This window comes from Balaenoptera borealis (genome assembly GCF_965194805.1).
Source record: "Balaenoptera borealis genome assembly, chromosome: 3".
In the NCBI taxonomy this organism is placed as follows: Eukaryota; Metazoa; Chordata; class Mammalia; order Artiodactyla; family Balaenopteridae; genus Balaenoptera; species Balaenoptera borealis.
The window spans coordinates 113,674,075-113,693,344 of NC_138866.1; the positions used below are offsets into that span (position 1 = coordinate 113,674,075).

At 35.8% G+C, this 19,270-nt stretch overlaps 1 protein-coding gene across 11 annotated transcripts in view; it reads right to left on the reverse strand.

The window, feature by feature from the left end:
- The window catches only part of DENND4A (DENN domain containing 4A), a 135,912-nt gene that overhangs the window by 8,078 nt on the left and 108,564 nt on the right, over positions 1-19,270 (reverse strand). For 8 of the 11 annotated variants that reach the window (XM_082383216.1, XM_082383218.1, XM_082383213.1 and 5 more), the window contains 10 exons: positions 12,897-13,086; positions 9,201-9,295; positions 7,593-7,768; positions 7,353-7,499; positions 6,289-6,487; positions 5,801-6,055; positions 4,724-4,841; positions 4,585-4,611; positions 3,963-4,125; positions 3,734-3,798 (listed from right to left, as the gene is read on the reverse strand). In XM_082383216.1, coding sequence (XP_082239342.1) covers positions 3,734-3,798; positions 3,963-4,125; positions 4,585-4,611; positions 4,724-4,841; positions 5,801-6,055; positions 6,289-6,487; positions 7,353-7,499; positions 7,593-7,768; positions 9,201-9,295; positions 12,897-13,086 — 1,435 coding nt within the window. The remainder of the gene's footprint in view (positions 1-3,733; positions 3,799-3,962; positions 4,126-4,584; positions 4,612-4,723; positions 4,842-5,800; positions 6,056-6,288; positions 6,488-7,352; positions 7,500-7,592; positions 7,769-9,200; positions 9,296-12,896; positions 13,087-19,270) is intronic. The other 3 variants (XM_082383221.1, XM_082383220.1, XM_082383223.1) reach the window with 1 other exon arrangement.

The window sequence follows — 19,270 nt, forward strand, 5'->3', positions numbered from 1 at the left end:
GAGTCCTCCAGATTTGTTCTTTTTGAAATTGTTTTGGCTACTTGGGGTCCCTTGAGATTCCATAAATGTTAGGATGGGTTTTTCTATTTTTGTAAAAAACATCATTGGGGTTTTGACAGCAATTGCACTGAATCTGTAGATTGAGTAGTACTGATATCTTAAGCATATTAGTCTTCTAATTTATGAACATGGGGTATGTTTCCATTCATTCACATGATCTTTAATTTCTTTGAGCAATGTTTGTAATTTTCATTGTACAAGTCTTTCACCTCCTTGGTTAAACAAACTCCTAAGTATTTTATTCTTTTTGATGCTACTGTAAATGGAATTGCTTTCTTAATTTCATTTTGGATGATTCATTGCTAGTTACAGAAATTCAGCTGATTTTTGTATCTTGATCTTATATCCTACAACCTTGCCGAATTCATTTATTAACTCTAATATTTTGGGTTTTTTGTTTTGTTCTGCTTTGATTTGGTGTGGAATCTCTAGGGTTTTCTATACATAAGATCATGTCATTTATAAATAAAGATAGTTTAACTTCTTCCTTTCCAATCTGGATGCCTTTTATTTCTTTTTCTTGCCTAGCAGCCCCAGCTAGAACTTCTAGTACAATGTTGAATAGAAGTGGTGGAAGCAGGCATCCTCTTCTTGTTTTGGATCTTAAAGGGAAGACTTTCTGTTTTGCACCATTGAGTATGGTGTTAACTGTGGGTTTTTCATAAATGCCCTTTATTAGGTTGAAGATGTTCCCTTCTAGTCCTAGTTTGTTGAATTTTGTCGAATGCTTTTTCTGTGTCTATTGAGACATCATGTGGTTTTGTCTTTCATTCTATTAATATGGTGTATTACATTGATGGAGTTTTTTATGTTGAACCAACATTGCATCCCTGGGATAAATCCCACTTTGTCATGGCAAATAATCCTTTCTCTATGTTGCTGGATTTGGTTTACTAGTATTTTGTTGAGGATTTCTGCATCTATATTAATAAGGGATATTGCTCTTTCATTTTCTTTTCTTGTGATGTCTTTGTCTGGGCTTGGTCAGGGTAATAATATTGGCCTAACGCATAGAATGAACTAGGAAGCACTTCGTTTTCTTCTGCTTTTTTTGTCAGAGTTTGTGAAGGGTTAGTGTCTTAGTTTGGGCTGCTGTAACAGAATACCATAGACTGGGTGGCTTAAATGATGAACATTTATTTCTCACAGTCTGGAGGCTGGGAAGTCCAAGATCAAGGTGCCAGCAGATGTGGTGGCTGGTAAGAGCATTCTTCCTGGTTTGCAGATAGCTGTCTTCTTCTTGTATCCTCATGTGGCTGAGAGAGGGACAGCTCTCTTCTTTTTCTTTTACTTTTCTTTTTGTTTTTTTTGGCTGCACCATGCAGCTTTGCGGGATCTTAGTTCCATGACCAGGAATTGAACCTGGGCCACAGCAGTGAAAGTGCTGAGTCCTAACCACTGGACCGCCAGGGAATTCCCTCCTCTTTTTCTTATAAGGATACTAATACCATCTTAGGGGCTCCAACCTCATGATGCAATTACTTTCCAAAGGCTCTACTTCCAAATACCATCATATTAGGGTTTCAATATATATGAATTTGGGGGTAGGGGACACAAACATGCAGTTCATAACAAATGGTATTATCCTTCTTTAAACATTTGGTAGAATTCACCATCTGGTCCTGGGCTTTTCTTTGCAGGACAATTTTTGATTACTAACTCAATCTCTTTACTTGTTATAGGTCTATTAAGATTTTCTATTCTTGAATCAGTTTTATAGTTTATGTCTTTCTAGGAATTTGCCTGTCTCTTCTAGGTTATCTAACTTGTTGGTATATAATTATTTATAATAATTATTTTTATTTAGGTAAGGTCAGTAGGAATATCCCACCTATTTATTTATTTATTTAATTTTTGGCTGCGTTGGGTCTTCATTACTGCATGCGGGCTTTCTCTAGTTGTGGCGAGCGGGGGCTACTCTTTGTTGCAGTGCACGGGCTTCTCACCGCGGTGGCTTCTCGTTGCAGAGCATGGGCTCTAGGTGCACAGGCTTCAGTAGTTGTGGCATGTGGGCTCAGTAGTTGTGGTTCGTGGGCCCTAGAGTGCAGGCTCAGTAGTTGTGGTGCACGGACTTAGCTGCTCTGCGGCATGTGGGATCTTCCCGGACCATCGAACCCGTGTACCCTGCATTGGCAGGTGGATTCTGAACCATTGCGCCACCAGGGAAGTCCCGGAATATCCCCCCTTTTATTCCTAATTTCAGTAATTTGAGTCTTCTCTCTTTTTCTCTTAGTCTAGCTTAAAGGTCTGTCAATTTTGTTGATCTTTTCAAAAACAAACTTTTGATTTCAATGAGTTTCTCGATTTTTAAAAATATTTTCCCTGTTTCTCTATTTTATTTATTTCTGCACTAATATTTATTTCCTTCCTCCTGCTTGCTTTGGGTTTAGCTTGCTCTTCTTTTTCTAGTTTCTTAAGGTAGAAACTGCTTTCACTGAATCTCAAAGTTTTGGTATGTTGTGTTTTTAATTTTCATTTATCTCAAAGTATTGTCTAATTTCTATTATGATTTTTTTGACCAATTTGCTATTTAGGAGTGTGTTGTTTAATTTCTATATACTTGTGAATTTCTTATTTTCCTTCTATTATTGATTTCTCTTTTCATTGTACTGTGGTTAGAGAACATACTTTGTATGATTTCAAACCTTTTAAATTTACTGAGAGACTTGTTTTATGGCCTAACATTTGGTTTATCCTGGACAATATTCCATGTGCAGTGGAGAAGAATGTGTATTTTGTTGTTGTTGGATGGTGTGTTCTGTAGACGTTTCTTAGGCCTAGTTGGTTTACAGTGCTGTTTAAGTCTTCTATTTCCTTGCTGATCTGCTGCCTAGTTGTTCTATTATGGTTGAATGTCTGTTTCTCCCTCCAATTCTATTAGTTTTTACTTCATGTATTTTGGGGCTCTGTTGTTAGTTGCATATATGTTATAATTGTTATAAACAATTAATAATTCTTGGTGGATTGACTGTTTCATCATTATACAATGTCCTTCTTTGTCTCTAAAGTCTATTTTTTTCTGATATTAATGTAGTCACTCTAGCTCCCTTTTTAGTACTATTTGCATGGAGTATCTTTTTCAATCCTTTTACTTTCTATTTGTTACTCTAAAGGAGGCCAAGCACAATAACTGAGAGTAGAAGATGATCAACCAAAAATGTTCGAGACCTCCTAAAATATATATTTAGCTACCTTACTTCTTTTCTGAAACAAGCTTAATGTCATTAGTGATCTGACACAATAGTTAAAAGCATGGGATTGGAAATTAAGACTGCTTGGTTCAGATATGGCTCTGTTATTGCTGTGAAACCCAAGTTTAAGTCACTTAACCTCTTGGATCCTCAGTTGCCTCAGTAATAAAATGGAAATGATAACAGTACCCATCTCATAGGGATTTTGAGGATTATATGAGATAAAATATGGAAACTACTTGCTACAATGTAAGGCACATAGTAAGCCCTCAAAAAATGTTAGCTTTCATTATTTATCATTATTATTACCAACATGACCAAAATATCAAAGTATCTTTTACCTTATATTAAAAAAATCAGACACAGTTCTATTATATTAATATAATTTTATATTAAACTAATTAAGACTACCAATATAAAAACACTTTGAAAACTATGCCATGATATATAAATATTACATGTTATATGTTATGCTGAATTACCTATATCAATGTTTTCTCTTCCCAGTGCCACAAGTGAGAGAAACAGTATTTCTCTATATAAACTCCTGGGGGGAAAAAGGAGTGGAGAAGATATTACTATTCAAACAGTCTATACATATCTACAAAAATTTTTATGTTAATAAAAGCATGAGATATTCTAACAAATCACTCAGCAAACAATATGAATCTGCTTAGAGGAACAATATATTCATTTAAAAGAATGACTTACCTCTGTCTTTTAAAATGAGGACATTTATTCAGTGTCTCTAAAATCTGACTCATTGGTCCATAGACATCATTCATTTTAATGCTTTTTACCATATTTTTCAATAGTTCCTGGTTAAATGAATTATCACCTTTTTGCAATAAATGGACCATTGGATATTTCTGGGCTGTAAAAGAACAAAAGAGCAGATGAAGAAGAATGTTCTGTGTAGAAAGGAGAATGTAATTAAGCAGCAACTGACAGCTATTGAAAAAGTTACAAAGCACTAAAAATAAATTAAGGGCAATAGATAAAAGAACTGAAACCTAAGAATGAAGTAAGAAGAAAAAAGGAAGAAATAAGACAAATAATGATAAAAATAAGCTTAAAGGCTCAAATACACAATAACTAAAAATACTGTTTTCCTTAATACAGCCCCTGGAAGGAATTTTAAATCAGCAGCCTGGGATGGAAACAAACAAAAAATAAGTACAAAGAAGAAATAGGGTACAAGCAATGTGCTAAAAACAAAACTCTACAAAACATAACCCCTCCAGCACATACACAGCACCACTCAAAAAACAAAAACAAAAACCCCTTGACCTCCATAGATGATAATACTAAAAACATCAAACTTAACACTCACTCTCAAACAAAAGAGTACGATTTTGACCTGTAAGACAAAAAGTAGTGTAAAATAAAAGTCAGTTACACATTAGTTTAGGCTATTTAAAGCAAATAGTACTCTCATATGAAGGACATCAGCATTCTATGACAGCACTTACTGTGGGCATTCCAGAGGATGTACAACGGCTGTCCTGGATCCTGATGTAATTTCATATTGTCCCACAACATTTGTATTAAAACATATTTACTGTCTTCAGACATACAGTGGCGAGGAATCTGTGTTGAAGAATAAAAAAACATTCATTAATGATCCTTATATGACAATGTTTTGTAAATATTTTATAAAGAGTCTTAAAAATATTTTTTAGGATGCATGTGTGTAAGAGAGAAAAGAGAACAGAAAAATCACTGATTTGTCTGCATTTTATAACCTACCGAAGGGAGATGACCTGAGTTGAGAAGCCAATGATCCCTAAAGTAGCAGATTTAACAAAGTACTAAGATCAGTGAGAAAGGGTACCATGAAGGGCTAATCTTGACCAGCTTATGACTGAGGCTCCACAGAAAGACGAATCCAGGAGCCCCATTCTCCATCAGTTCAAGACCCTAGCGCAGATACTCTGACTGAGTTAACCTCTCATTCACTATATACTGAAAATCCAAACACATGCACAATCATAGACATGAAGTACAAGAAGGGAGAAGACAAAGTTTCTGAACTTAGACACTTTGCCATTTAGTGCCAGTGACAGCATATGAAAAAGAAAAAAAAATGCTTTAATAGAGCAACATATCAAAAATACGAGTGAACATATAACAAACTACCTAAATGTTAAACAAAAATTCACAGTAAAGGAATGAAGAGAATGGTAGCACATGACTGTGATATGAATTACAGATGTCCAACTAAAGTGTTAGGCTTATTTTTGAAGGAGGTATGAGATGAGGCATGAGTGGGGCAAACTCACAAAGTCTTCTCATAAGAGTCATTTACAGTTTATTCTTGAGGCTATAACAAAAAGTCAAGTCCATTTTGTGTAAACTTTATAAGAAGTCTAAAAAACATGACTGTCTTACCGCTAGACTGTAAGAAGAAAAATTATTTGCAACAATTTTATTGATTCAGATGGTTATTAAAAATATTCAGCATAAAATTACTTTTTTGTCATTAGGAATATGCAAACATTACAATGGTGACAGTAGCACTGGCTTTTAGTTAATTTTTACTCTCATACCTTTGAATACTTGTTACAATGCTCAGAAGAAAGAATCAATCCAGGTAAATTACTGGGTAAGTCAAGACGTCTAAAATACCACACCAGGTTCCAAAAAACAATTGGATGATGGTCCACAAAGTCTGCCACTGTTATTGCATGATCACCCTCATTTTCCAATAAGCTTTCAAGTTCCTTCCATACCACTAAAGGACTAAGATATGGAACAGTGATAGGATCTGGACTTGGGAGGTGCCATTCTAATCCTAAAGAATCCTGTTGAGTAAATAAAAACCATAAATAGCAATTATAAGATTGATGATACTAAATCATTAAAAAAAATTCCTGTCAATAATTTCCATATAATTAGAAATGTAACTGTATCATGTAACAAGACACTCTTCTTAACAATAATAAAATTGAAGCTTACAAGGCTGTTTAGCACAAGGGGAACAAACTCATACGTAAATTATCAATGTCCAAATTGTAAAAAACACCAAAATACATACTGTAGCTCCTTGTAAAGTAGTTGGCAGGCTGCCTGTAGGAATGAGCGTCTGCCCTCCATTGTCTTCCTTATCCAAGGTGCCGTAAGTACTGACACTCCTGGCCATTGGAAATACTGGACATTTTGACAAAGCTGCTTTTGATCTATCAGCAGGGATCTGAATACTTCGGGCACATGTATTTTCGAGCAACTTTGATTTGCTTGGGCATTGAAAAAAGAAAAAAGCGTATCACTGTCTAGATTTACTTTATTTCACTGACCATGTTCTTCTCTTTAGAATCAGAGCTGCACATAGCAAAGTAAAACGAAGGAAAGATGTTAATCAGGCTTTGGCTGGGAAAAAGGATACAGTTTAAAGTAGCCTAGTCATGTTAAATTTCCTTTTTATCCAGTAAACTTTAAATATACAAGAGTCATTCATCTGTTCAAAACATTTAGTGGACAACTTTTATACTGCAGGAACCACAGCAGGCCCGAGGATACAAACCAGAAAAAATAGGCACCTATTCCTTCAGGAGTCAGAGCTAGTGGGAGACAAAGAAAGGGCTATAATAGACCTATGATGAAAGAAGGTACACACACAGATTTGCAGTTTTGCAGTCTAAGCATTCAGGATCAAACAGGTCATGCTAGCCTGCTAGTACTATGTAGGCATTTTCTTTTGCACATGCAGTTACCAATATAGCTTCACTTGCCCAGCTATATTTGGTGTATTTGGCACTTCTCCAAAATGGAGTCGATTTCGGCATTTAAGCACAGACTTACTTGTATTAGGCTTACTGTGTAAGTCTTAGTTTGATTTTATAGTTCATCTATCAGCGCCAAATGTTTTCCTAGATTATTAAATATTCCTAAGTAGAAAATTAAATATTGCAAAGTAGAAGTACCTCAGTACTGACTTAATTCCTCAAGAGAGAGAGATAATTAATTAGGAATAAGAACTTGAGATTAAGAATCTATTATACATAGGAATTTAAACCTTAAAATGGTCAGCTAATTCTTTTGTCATTACTTGAAATGTATAATATATGTTGTTAAAATATAGTTCCACATAGTCATAATTACCTATTTAGATCAAAATTCCCTTGAACAGAGAGAACAGATGTGTCAAGACCAGAGGCTGATGTTGAGATACAAGACTGCCTTGTCTGCCTTGAAAAGGAGGATGGAAAATGCATATTTTCTGTAGACGGGCTTGACTTCAAAAAGTATCTGTAATGTGAATCAAAGGAGCTTTTTGAGAAAAGAGATATTCTAGGAAACATGACCCTTAAACATGAAGGGAAAAAAAGCATAAATCATTACCTTCCAGGTCGTCTTAAATCTCTTATTTCGATGTTCAGAAAGGGCAAGAAAAGATTGCCACAAAATGGGCAGGTTGTATTGAGATTTGAATCATCTGCTGTCCAGCCAGCCATGATTTCCTCATCATGGACAAGACAATCACAGGTTCTACAACGAGAGCAGCTCGAGATAAGAACCTATGGGAGAAAACAGCATTTTATAAAGTAAGCCGGTTAGTGCAATTACAATTTAAAAACCATTTCAATTCATATATCTACTGGAAAAGTAAAACTCAGAAGGATTCAGAAGTTACAAATGAAAAATGGATTACATTCAGTACATTATATAATAAACTCATCTTTAACTATTTCAGCTAAGTCTGTTCCAAAACTTTTGCCTGAAAGGGAAACTTGCATTTAAGTGAGCATTTTTACCATTATAATTATGTACTATAAAATCTGCCATGATTTTATAAACGGAAAACTAAACCCAAGTATTACTTTGTTAATACACAAAATAGGTATTGGTAATTACATGTTACAGATCTGTGCTACTCAAAGTGTGGTCACCAGTCAGGAGCTGGTCCACAAACTCTTACTGGTTTGTGATGAGCTAAGTAAAGAAACTGAGAAGAGGATTTGGAGACCTTTAAACTAATTGCTGTAACAGCTAAGTCGGTGATCAGTAGATTTTACAAGAGTAACAGCCATGACAGATGGGAAATTAAAAACAGCAACAACAAAAAAAACCCTGGTCTGTCACTACAGACAGTTTACGAAGCATTGCTATAGATAAATGTAAATGCTGTCGTTACATTAAAATATAGAAATTCCTGAAGCCATCAGAAACTTTGTAAACTGCAACATCAGTGCTCCTCATTTATTTTCCAGCTGCATGCAAATTTATTTTCCAAATTTATGCGAATTAGTGTGAAACAGAAACACAAATGTATTTGGAAGCAATTTTTACACAAAAATTAGGGAAAGTTTTTAAGGTGTAAAACTATAACCTTTTTATTGCAAGAAAATGGGATATAGCAGCATACCCAGCAGATATCTACATCAAAGTGACACAAAGAATGAAAAACATGATGGAAAAAGTTGGCACAAATGCCAAAACTGCTCCCTGTATCCTCATCCAAAAAGTGTGCCTGCACAGCAAAATTAGTTACAAGTGTTTAAGATGTGAAATAGGGACTTCCCTGGCAGTCCAGTGGTTAGGACTCCGTGCTTCCACCGCAGGGGGTGCGGGTTCAATCCCTGGTTGGGGAACTAAGATCCTGCATGCTGTGTGGTATGGCCAAAACAAAAAAGAAAAACCAAAGTGTAACAAAAATTCAAAGAGGACATACATAAAACAAAGGGTAAATATAAATACTGGAAATAAAAATGCTTTTGTATGTTGATAAACATGAAAGGAAGTATGGAACTTTTCTAAACAGAGAAAGTCATATGACTTTAATAATCTGAAATACTAGATATTTTAAGTTTATTCAGGAGCAATATACATTCTGAAATTTTCAGATGCCATATATTTAACTTTTTATCACTCTACCAGAGACTATCAACACTTAAGAAATGTAAATTTTATTAAGTAGTACATGAAGATGTTCTTTTGATTAAATTGTACCTCCATTGCATAGTTCTGGAAGATATTTGTATTACTCGTGTTGCAGGAAGATGCCACTTCTGATTTCCCAGGTAAGGCAAACTTGGACAAGGATCCTGTTCATTATTAAAAAACAAAGAGCAAAACCATTAAAATTAACAGAAAGGATATGAGAATCTTTCACTTTCATAAATTCTCTGGTAAAATGTCAAACTATTTTATTTAAAACTATTTAAAATGATAAAGGTAATTTAAGAAAAGGCAAATAAATAATGAAAAATGTTTTTCAACATATGCCTTTGTGTACACCTAAGGAAATGTGCTTTAATTCATTACTCACTTATTAAGCACTTTGTGTGTACAGACTAGAAGACATTCCAGTTGTTTGTAATTACTATTTTGCTGTTTCTATTCTTACATGTTTTGGATAAAAGAAAGTGTTTAGTTCTAAGGTCTAAAAAGTATAAAACAGCTGATCTTATTTCAGATCATGAAAAGAATTACTGGCAACTCTCTGCCTTATAAGGATCTTTAAAATCTGGAACAGTAATCTTGCTTTTAAACACTAGGGAAGAGTTTCCAAGTATATTCTTAAGAGCAAAGGGATATTAGCAGGTATTAAAATGACAACAAAATAAGGGCAGTTCTGTGGTCAAGTCAATTGCTGACAGTGGCTATATCTAGTTAGGAAAACTGGAAGTAATCAATACATTTTCTATACTTTTTTTTTCCAGTAGTTACTACATTTTATGCATTAACAATGGTATTTTTATAAATATAAAGGTTAAAAAAAAAAGTAACAGTATAAACTATCAGTTCCAAGAAATAGAGAGGATAGGAAAACATGTTAAACACCACCATGGGGATGCATAATCCAGATTAATGATCTGATTGCTTCAGCAAATAAATGACAAAAAAAAAGATAGCTCTAGAGCTTTCTCTAGCCCTAGGCCCTGCCACACAGACATACAGAGAGGTGGAGAGAGAGCTGAAGCTTCACATCATCCTTTAAGATGCTTAGAAATGGTGGCAACTAGAGTTCTTTCCTGATGGTCCCCCGATAACCTTCTGTAATCCCCCTCTGCTAAAGCTAGTTCAAAATTGCTATCTATCAGCCTTGACTAATTCAATCATTTATGTGGGCAGCCTACCTCTTGTATCTAATCAATCTACAGCACAGAATAAATATTCTTTTTAGCAAATATGAATCAGGTTGTGAGGTAAGTCTTATTTACTTAGCTCAATAAACTGTTCTTGCATGTTAGAAAAAAAATAAGGGGCAGGGAACTAATCACCGGATTTCTTCATGAATATACGAAAGGGGGAAAAAACAGGGAACAAAGATGAGGGAGTTAGTAGACGTATCAAACAAATGCAAAAAGTAGACCTTGTTTGGGTCTCAATTTGAACAAATCGCCTTTTAAAAAGAGTTTCATGAGATAGTTGTGAAAATTTAAGTATATATTTTATATAAGATATATGATAAATCTTGTCACACTGAAAATATAACAATATTACAATTGTTTCGAAAAAAAATGAATGCTTCACAAAAGATACCGTATGAGTTCATAACATGTTCAAAAATGGCCATGCTGACATACAGTGTTAGAAGATAATGTTCATTTGTGAAGGGAGTGGTGAGTAGATGTGGTTATGAGAGGGGGTTCTGGATGCTGTTTATGTTCTGTTTCTTTCTCCCCCCCCAAACATTTATTTATTTATTTATTTGTTTGGCTGCACCAGGTCTTAGTTGCATTATGCAGGAGCTTCATTGTGGCATGTGGGCTCTTTAGTTGTGGCATGTGGGATCTAGCTTCCTGACCAGGGATCAAACCCAGGCCCCCTGTATTGGGAGCAAAGAGTCTTAACCACTGGACCACCAGGGAAGTCCCAAGGTTCTGCCTCTTAATCTGATACTGGTTAATCAGTTGTCCTCAATTTGTGAAATGTACAGTATTTACATACATAAAAATGTACACACTACATGTATAACAGAGTAAATAATAAATGTATTAAATAAATAAACTTTAATAAAAAGTTACAAAGATATAACATTAAAGTCCTTGTGTTTTAGAAATATCAATACATGTTGAAGTATTTATGAATAAAATTATATACTGTTTCGGATTTTCTTTAAAATGATCCAGTGGGGAAGGAAAAAATGTTGGCAGCAGAAGAGGCGGAAAAGATAAAACAAGATTGGCCATTTGTTGATAGTTGCTGAAGTTGTGTGAAGGTACATGGGAGCTCATTGTGCTATTCCTTCTACTTTTGTGATTGACTATTTCCAAAATAAAAGCTTTTTAAAGTAGCAAAGATGCAAATTTGAAAAACATTATAATACATTCATTCCTCACATCATATAACAGGATAACTTTCAAATGGATTAAATATTTAAATCAGGGGTCAAATCTATTTTTGTATGACCACAAACTCAGAATAATTTTAACATTTTAAAGCACTGTTAAAAAAAAGAAAAAGACAAAAAAGAATATGTGACAGAGATGTATGTGGCCCACAAAACCTAAACTATTTACAATATGGCCCTTTACAGAAAAAGTCTGCTGACCCCAGAAAATGTTAAAAAGGAAATCAGAGAAGTATGAGAAGAAAACAGTGGTGAGCCTAGGGAAGGGGAAATCTTTCATAATAACTCAAAATCCAGAAGCAATAGGGCAAAAACTGATAAATTTGATGACATAAAATTAAAAACTTTTATGTGGGGGAAAAAAAAACCCCTGAACTTGACAAACTTGGAAAAAGCATCTGCCACTTATATAAGAGACAAAGGATTAATTCCCTAACATAAAAAAGAGCTATTAAAACTTTTAAAAAGTGGGGAGGACCAAAAAGTGAAAGTGAAATGTAGGCAAAGGACAGTTCACAGAAAAAGAAATACAAATAGTCCTTAAACACATAAACGGATATGCGACTTAATTTATAAGATAAAGAAAAATGAAAACTAAATTGAAATACATTCTTCACCTATCAGACGGCAAAAATTTCAAAGTGTGCTAACGTATTTTCTACACAAGGCTGTGGGGAAATAGGTATTCTTATATACTACCTGTGGGAATACAAAATAGTATACCCCTGAGGAAGGAACCTGGCAATATCACTTCAAGGAAAAACTTGGAAGTATCTTCCAAAAATACCCTGGCAAAATATAATATGACATATATGCATCACAGTATTATTTATAACAGTTAAAGACTGAGAACTTAAAGTCCATCAACAGGGAAGTGGTTAAAATAAACCAATACATCCACACATGATGAACACTACAACGGTAAAAATGAATGAGGGACAACACTATGTGATGATATGGAATGCTCTTCAGAATATAGTGTTAAGTGAAAAAAGCAAGAAACAGTTAAGTGTTTATAGCATGTTACCTTTTGAGTAAGAAGACAAAGAGGTATTAAGAACACACACACAAACACACACACGCTTTTTAAAAAAGCACATTTTAAAACAAAAGCACATTAAAAAAAGCAACAATGAAAGGATAAATCAAAATGAATAAAAATGGCTACCTCTAGGGACAGTGACAAAACAAGATGAAGGGATGAGGATGGAAGAAGCTAGACTTCTCTGAAAGTGCCTTGGTTCTCTACTGTTTTGAGCCATGCAAATCTTTTACAAAATTAAACATAAAGGAGAAAAAATAAAGGTACCACAAATCAAATGCAGTATGACCGAGCTGTTTGGACAAACCTTCTAAGGAGGAAGAACCTTCCAGGCTTGTTCTGCTGAAATCAATTCCCTTAGTCCCTGCAGTGGCACTGCTTTCCTGAGAAGAAGTGGCTCCTTCCAACTCGTGGCAGACATCTTCATCTGTTAATGAGGTAGATTCAGAATCCTGGGCTCCCACTGAAGAAAGACTGGTACGATCAGAACTTTGATCCTAAGGACATAATTATAAGCTTAATTTCCTTCATATTTAAAGTTAGTTATTTAAAAGTTCACTTCAAAGGCAGAGGAAACGCCTAATTACTCAGATGATCAGTTAATTAACAATACAACTTCTAGAGAAAAAAAAACCAACCAATTTTACAAGGGCATACTGGACAAACGTGAGCTGGAGATCAATTATTAAGACAGCATTTCTTAGTTAGATCAAAGCAGATACCTGTTAGTTAGACAATTGCTAACTTTAAGTCTTTGTTTTAATTTTCTTCCCTGCAAATCCCAGCCCAGGATGATACCATTAGAAAATTACATTTTAATCTCTTTTAATTTCATTTATGTTTACATTTTATTCTTTTCCATAACAATCCAGGTTTCAAAGACATGTATTTCTAGTTTTCATTTTTGAGAACACCAAAGTATAAGTATTTTTTCCTGGTTACACCAGTAATATGTAAGAAAATTTGATAGACTTTTGATAGAAGAAAAAAAATTTTTTAAATAACTGTAATTACACTGCCCAGATAATACACAGGTGTGTGTGTATATGTGTTTACTGAGTTACTTTTAAGATTACTTGTAAATTTTTATTGGCTTTTTGGCTATATCTCATTGTATTTTTTATTAAGTGGGTGCTCTAGGGATTGCAATACATATACCTAATCATTTACAGTTGATTTAAAATTAGTATTGTACCACTTCATATATAATAATATACCTATAAAGAATGTCAGTAGGGTGAGTCTCTTAGTCACTATGAAACCTCTACACATATTGAAAATCCCATGAGATAACATTCAAATTTTTGTTTTGTCCAACTGCAAGTATTTTAAGGATTGAAAAAGGTTTTAAGGGACTTCCCTGGTGGTGCAGTGGTTAAGAATCCGCCTGCCAATGCAGGGGACGCAGGTTCGAGCCCTGGTCCAGGAAGATCCCACATGCTGTGGAGCAACTAAGCCCATGCGCCGCAACTACTGAGCCTGTGCTCTAGAGCCCGAGAGCCACAACTACTGAAGCCTGTATGCCTAGAGCCCAGGCTCTGCAACAAGAGAAGCCACTGCAATGAGAAGCCCATGCACCACAACGAAGAGTAGCTCCCACTCGCTGCAACTAGAGAAAGCCCCCGTGCAGCAATGAAGACCCAGCGCAGCCAAAAATAAACAAATAAATTAAAAAAAAAGAATATATACGTATGTATAGCTGAATCACTGAGCTGTATACCTGAAACTAACACGACACTGTAAATCAACCATACTTCAATAAAAATTAAAAAAAAAAGGTTTTAAAAAAGGGGTCTTAGAGAGATTGGTTCAAGATGGCGGAGTAGAAGGACATGCTCTCACTCCCTCCTGCAAGAACACCGGAATCACAACTAACGGCTGAACAATCACTGACAGGAAGACACTGGAAATCATGAAAAAAAGATACCCCACATCCAAAGACAAAGGAGAAGCCACAAAGAGATGGTAGGAGGGGCACAATCACAATAAAGTCAAATCCCATAACTGCTGGGTGAGTGACTCACAAACTGGAGAACGGTTATACCACAGAAGTTCACCCACTGGAGTGAAGGTTCTGAGCCCCATGTCAGGCTTCCCAACCTGGGGGTCCAGCAACAGGAGGAGGAATTCCTAGAGAATCAGATTTTGAAGGCTAGCGAGATTTGACTGCAGGACTTTGACAGGACTTGGGGAAACAGAGACTCCACTCTTGGAGGGCACACATAAAGGAGTGTGTGCATCGGGACCCAGGGGAAGAGGCAGTGACCCCACAGGAGACTGAACCAGACCTACCTGCTAGTGTTGCAGGGGCTCCTGCAGAGGCGGGGGGTGGCTCTGTCTCACGATGAGGACAAGGACACTGGCAGCAGAAGTTCTGGGAAGTACTCCTTGGCGTGAGCCCTCCCAGAGTCAGTGATTAGCCCCACCAAAGAGCCTGGGTAGGCTCCAGTGTTGGGTCGCCTCAGGCCAAACAACGAACAGGGCCGGAACCCAGCCCCACCCATCAACAGTCAAGTGGATTAAAGTTTTACTGAGCTCTGCCCACCAAAGCAACAGCCAGCTCTACCCACCACCAGTCCCTCCCATCAGGAAACTTGCACAAGCCTCTTAGATAGCCTCATCTACCAGAGGGCAGACAGCAGAAGCCAAGAAGAACTACAATCCTGCAGCCTGTGGAACAAAAACCACATTCACAGAAAGATAAGATGAAAAGGCAGAGGGCTATGTACCAGATGAAGGAACAAGATAAAACCCCAGAAAAACAACTAAATGAAGTGGAGATAGGCAACCTTCCAGAAAAAGAATTCAGAAGAATGATAGTGAGGATGATCCAGGACCTCGGAAAAAGAATGGAGGCAAAGATCGAGAAGATGCAAGAAATGTTTAACAAAGACCTAGAAGAATTAAAGAACAAACAAACAGAGATGAACAATACAATAACTGAAATGAAAACTACACTAGAAGGAATCAATAGCAGAATAACTGAGGCAGAAGAACGGATAAGTGACCTGGAAGACAGAATGGTGAAATTCACTGCTGCGGAACAGAATAAAGAAAAAAGAATGAAAAGAAATGAAGACAGCCTAAGAGACCTCCGGGACAACATTAAACGCAACAACATTCACATTATAGGGGTCCCAGAAGGAGAAGAGAGAGAGAAAGGACCCAAGAAAATATCTGAAGAGATTATAGTCGAAAACTTCCCTAACATGGGAAAGGAAATAGCCACCCAAGTCCAGGAAGCGCAGAGAGTCCCATACAGGATAAACCCAAGGAGAAACATGCCGAGACACATGGTAATCAAATTGGCAAAAATAAAGACAAAGAAAAATTATTGAAAGCAGCAAGGGAAAAATGACAAATAACATACAAGGGAACTCCCATAAAGTTAACAGCTGACTTCTCAGCAGAAACTCTACAAGCCAGAATGCAGTGGCATGACATATATAAAGTGATGAAAGGGAAGAACCTACAGCCAAGATTACTGTACCTGGTAAGGATCTCATTCAGATTCAACAGAGAAATCAAAAGCTTTACAGACAAGCAAAAGCTAAAAGAATTCAGCACTACCAAACCAGCTGTACAACAAATGCTAAAGGAACTTCTCTAAGTGGGAAACACAAGAGAAGAAAAGGACCTACAAAAACAAACCCAAAACAACTAAGAAAATGGTCATAGGAACATACATATCAATAATTACCTTAAACGTGAATGGATTAAATGCTCCAACCAAAAGACACAGGCTTGCTGAATGGATACGAAAACAAGACCCATATATATGCTGTCTACAAGAGACCCACTTCAGACCTAGGGACACATATAGACTGAAAGTGAGGGGATGGAAAAAGATATTCCATGCAAATGGAAATCAAAAGAAAGCTGGAGTAGCAATACTCATATCAGATAAAATAGACTTTAAAATAAAGAATGTTACAAGAGACAAGGAAGGACACTACATAATGATCAAGGGATCAATCCAAGAAAAAGATGTAACAATTATAAATATATATGCAACAACATAGGAGCACCTCAATACATAAGGCAACTGCTAACAGCTATAAAAGAGGAAATCGACTGTAACACAAGAATAGTGGGGGACTTTAACACCTCACTTACACCAGTGGACAGATCATCCAAACAGAAAATTAATAAGGAAACAGAAGCTTTAAATGACACAACAGACCAGATAGATTTAGTTGATATTTATAGGACATTCCATCCAAAAACAGCAGATTACACTTTCTTCTGAAGTGCACACGGAACATTCTCCAGGATGGATCATAACTTGGGTCACAAATCAAGCCTCAGTAAATTAAGAAAACTGAAATCATATCAAGAATCTTTTCTGACCACAACGCTATGAGATTAGAAATCAATTACAGGGGAAAAAACGTAAAAAACACAAACACATGGAGGCTAAACAATACGTTACTAAATAACCAAGAGATCACTGAAGAAATCAAAAAATAAACAGAGACAAATGACAATGAAAACATGATGATCCAAAACCTATGGGATGCAGCAAAAGCAGTTCTAAGAGGGAAGTTTATAGCTATACAAGCCTACCTCAAGAAACACGAAAAATCTCAAACAATCTAACCTTACACCTAAAGGAACTACAGAAAGAATAAGAAACAAAACCCAAAGTTAGCAGAAGGAAAGAAATCATAAAGTTCAGAGCAGAAATAAATGAAATAGAAACAAAGAAAACAGTAGCAAAGATCAATAAAACTAAAAGCTGGTTCTTTGAGAAGATAAACAAAATTGATAAACCATTAGCCAGACTTACCAAGAAAAAGACGGAGAGGATTCAAATCAATAAAATTAGAAATGAAAAAGGAGAAGTTACAACAGACACTGCAGAAATACAAAGCATCCTAAGAGACTACTACAAGCAACTCTATGCCAATAAAATGGACAACCTGGAAGAAATGGACAAATTCTTAGAAAGGTATAACCTTCCAAGACTGAACCAGGAAGAAATATAAAATATGAACAGACCAATCACAAGTAATGAAACTGAAACTGTGATTAAAAATCTTCCAACAAACAAAAGTCCAGGACCAGATGGCTTCATAGGTGAATTCTATCAAAGATTTAGAGAAGAGCTAACACCCATCCTTCTCAAACTCTTCCAAAAAACTGCAGAGGAAGGAACACTCCCAAACTCATTCTATGAGGCCACCATCACCCTGATACCAAAACCAGACAAAGATACTACAAAAAAAGAAAATTACAGACCAATATCACTGATGAATATAGATGCAAAAATCCTCAACAAAATACTAGCAAGCAGAGTCCAACAACACATTAAAAGGATCATACACCATGATCAAGTGGGATTTATCCCAGGGATGCAAGGATTATTCAATATATGCAAATCAATCAATGTGATACACCATAGTAACAAATTGAAGAATAAAAACCATATGATCATCTCAATAGATGCAGAAAAAGCTTTTGACAAAATTCAACACTGATTTAAGATTAAAAACTCTCCAGAAAGTGGACATAGAGGGAACCTACCTCAGCATAATAAAGGCCATATACGACAAACCCACAGCAAGCATCATTCTCAATGGTGAAGAACTGAAAGCATTTCCTCTAAGATCAGGAACAAGACAAGGATGTCCATTCTCACCATTATTATTCAACATAGTTTTGGAAGTCCTAGCCATGGCAATCAGAGAAGAAAAAGAAATAAAAGGAATACAAATTGGAAAAGAAGAAGTAAAACTGTAACTGTTTGCAGATGACACGATACTATACATAGAGAATCCTAAAGATGCCACCAGAAAACTACTAGAGCTAATCAATGAATTTGGTAAAGTTGCAGGATAGAAAATTAATGCACAGAAATCTCTTGCATTCCTATATACTAATGATGAAAAATCTGAAAGAGAAATTAAGGAACCACTCCCATTTACCACTGCAACAAAAAGAATAAAATATCTAGGAATAAACCTACCCAGGGAGACAAAAACCTGTATGCAGAAAACTGTAAGACACTGATGGAAGAAATTAAAGATGATACCAACAGATGGAGAGATATACCATGTTCTTGGATTGGAAGAATCAATATTGTGAAAATGACTCTACTACCCAAAGCAATCTACAGATTCAGTGCAATCCCTATCAAATTACCAATGGCATTTTTTACAGAACTAGAACAAAAAATCTTAAAATTTGTATGGAGACACAAAAGACCCCGAATAGCCAAAGCAGTCTTGAGGGAAAAAAGCGGAGCTGGAGGCATCAGACTCCCTGACTTCAGACTATACTACAAAGCTACAGTCATCAAGACAATATGGTACTGGCACAAAAACAGAAATATAGATCAATGGAACAAGATAGAAAGCCCAGAGATAACCCACACACCTGTGGTCAACTAGTCTATGACAAAGGAGGCAAGGATATACAATGGAGAAAAGACAGTGTCTTCAATAAGTGGTGCTGGGAAAACTGGACAGCTACATGTAAAAGAATGAAATTAGAACACTCCCTAACACCATACACAAATATAAACTCAAAATGGATTAGAGACCTAAATGTAAGACTGGACACTATAAAACTCTTAGAGGAAAACATAGGAAGAACACTCTTTGACATAAATCACAGCAAGATCTTTTTTGATCCACTTCCTAGAGTAATGGAAATAGAAACAAATATAAACAAATGGGA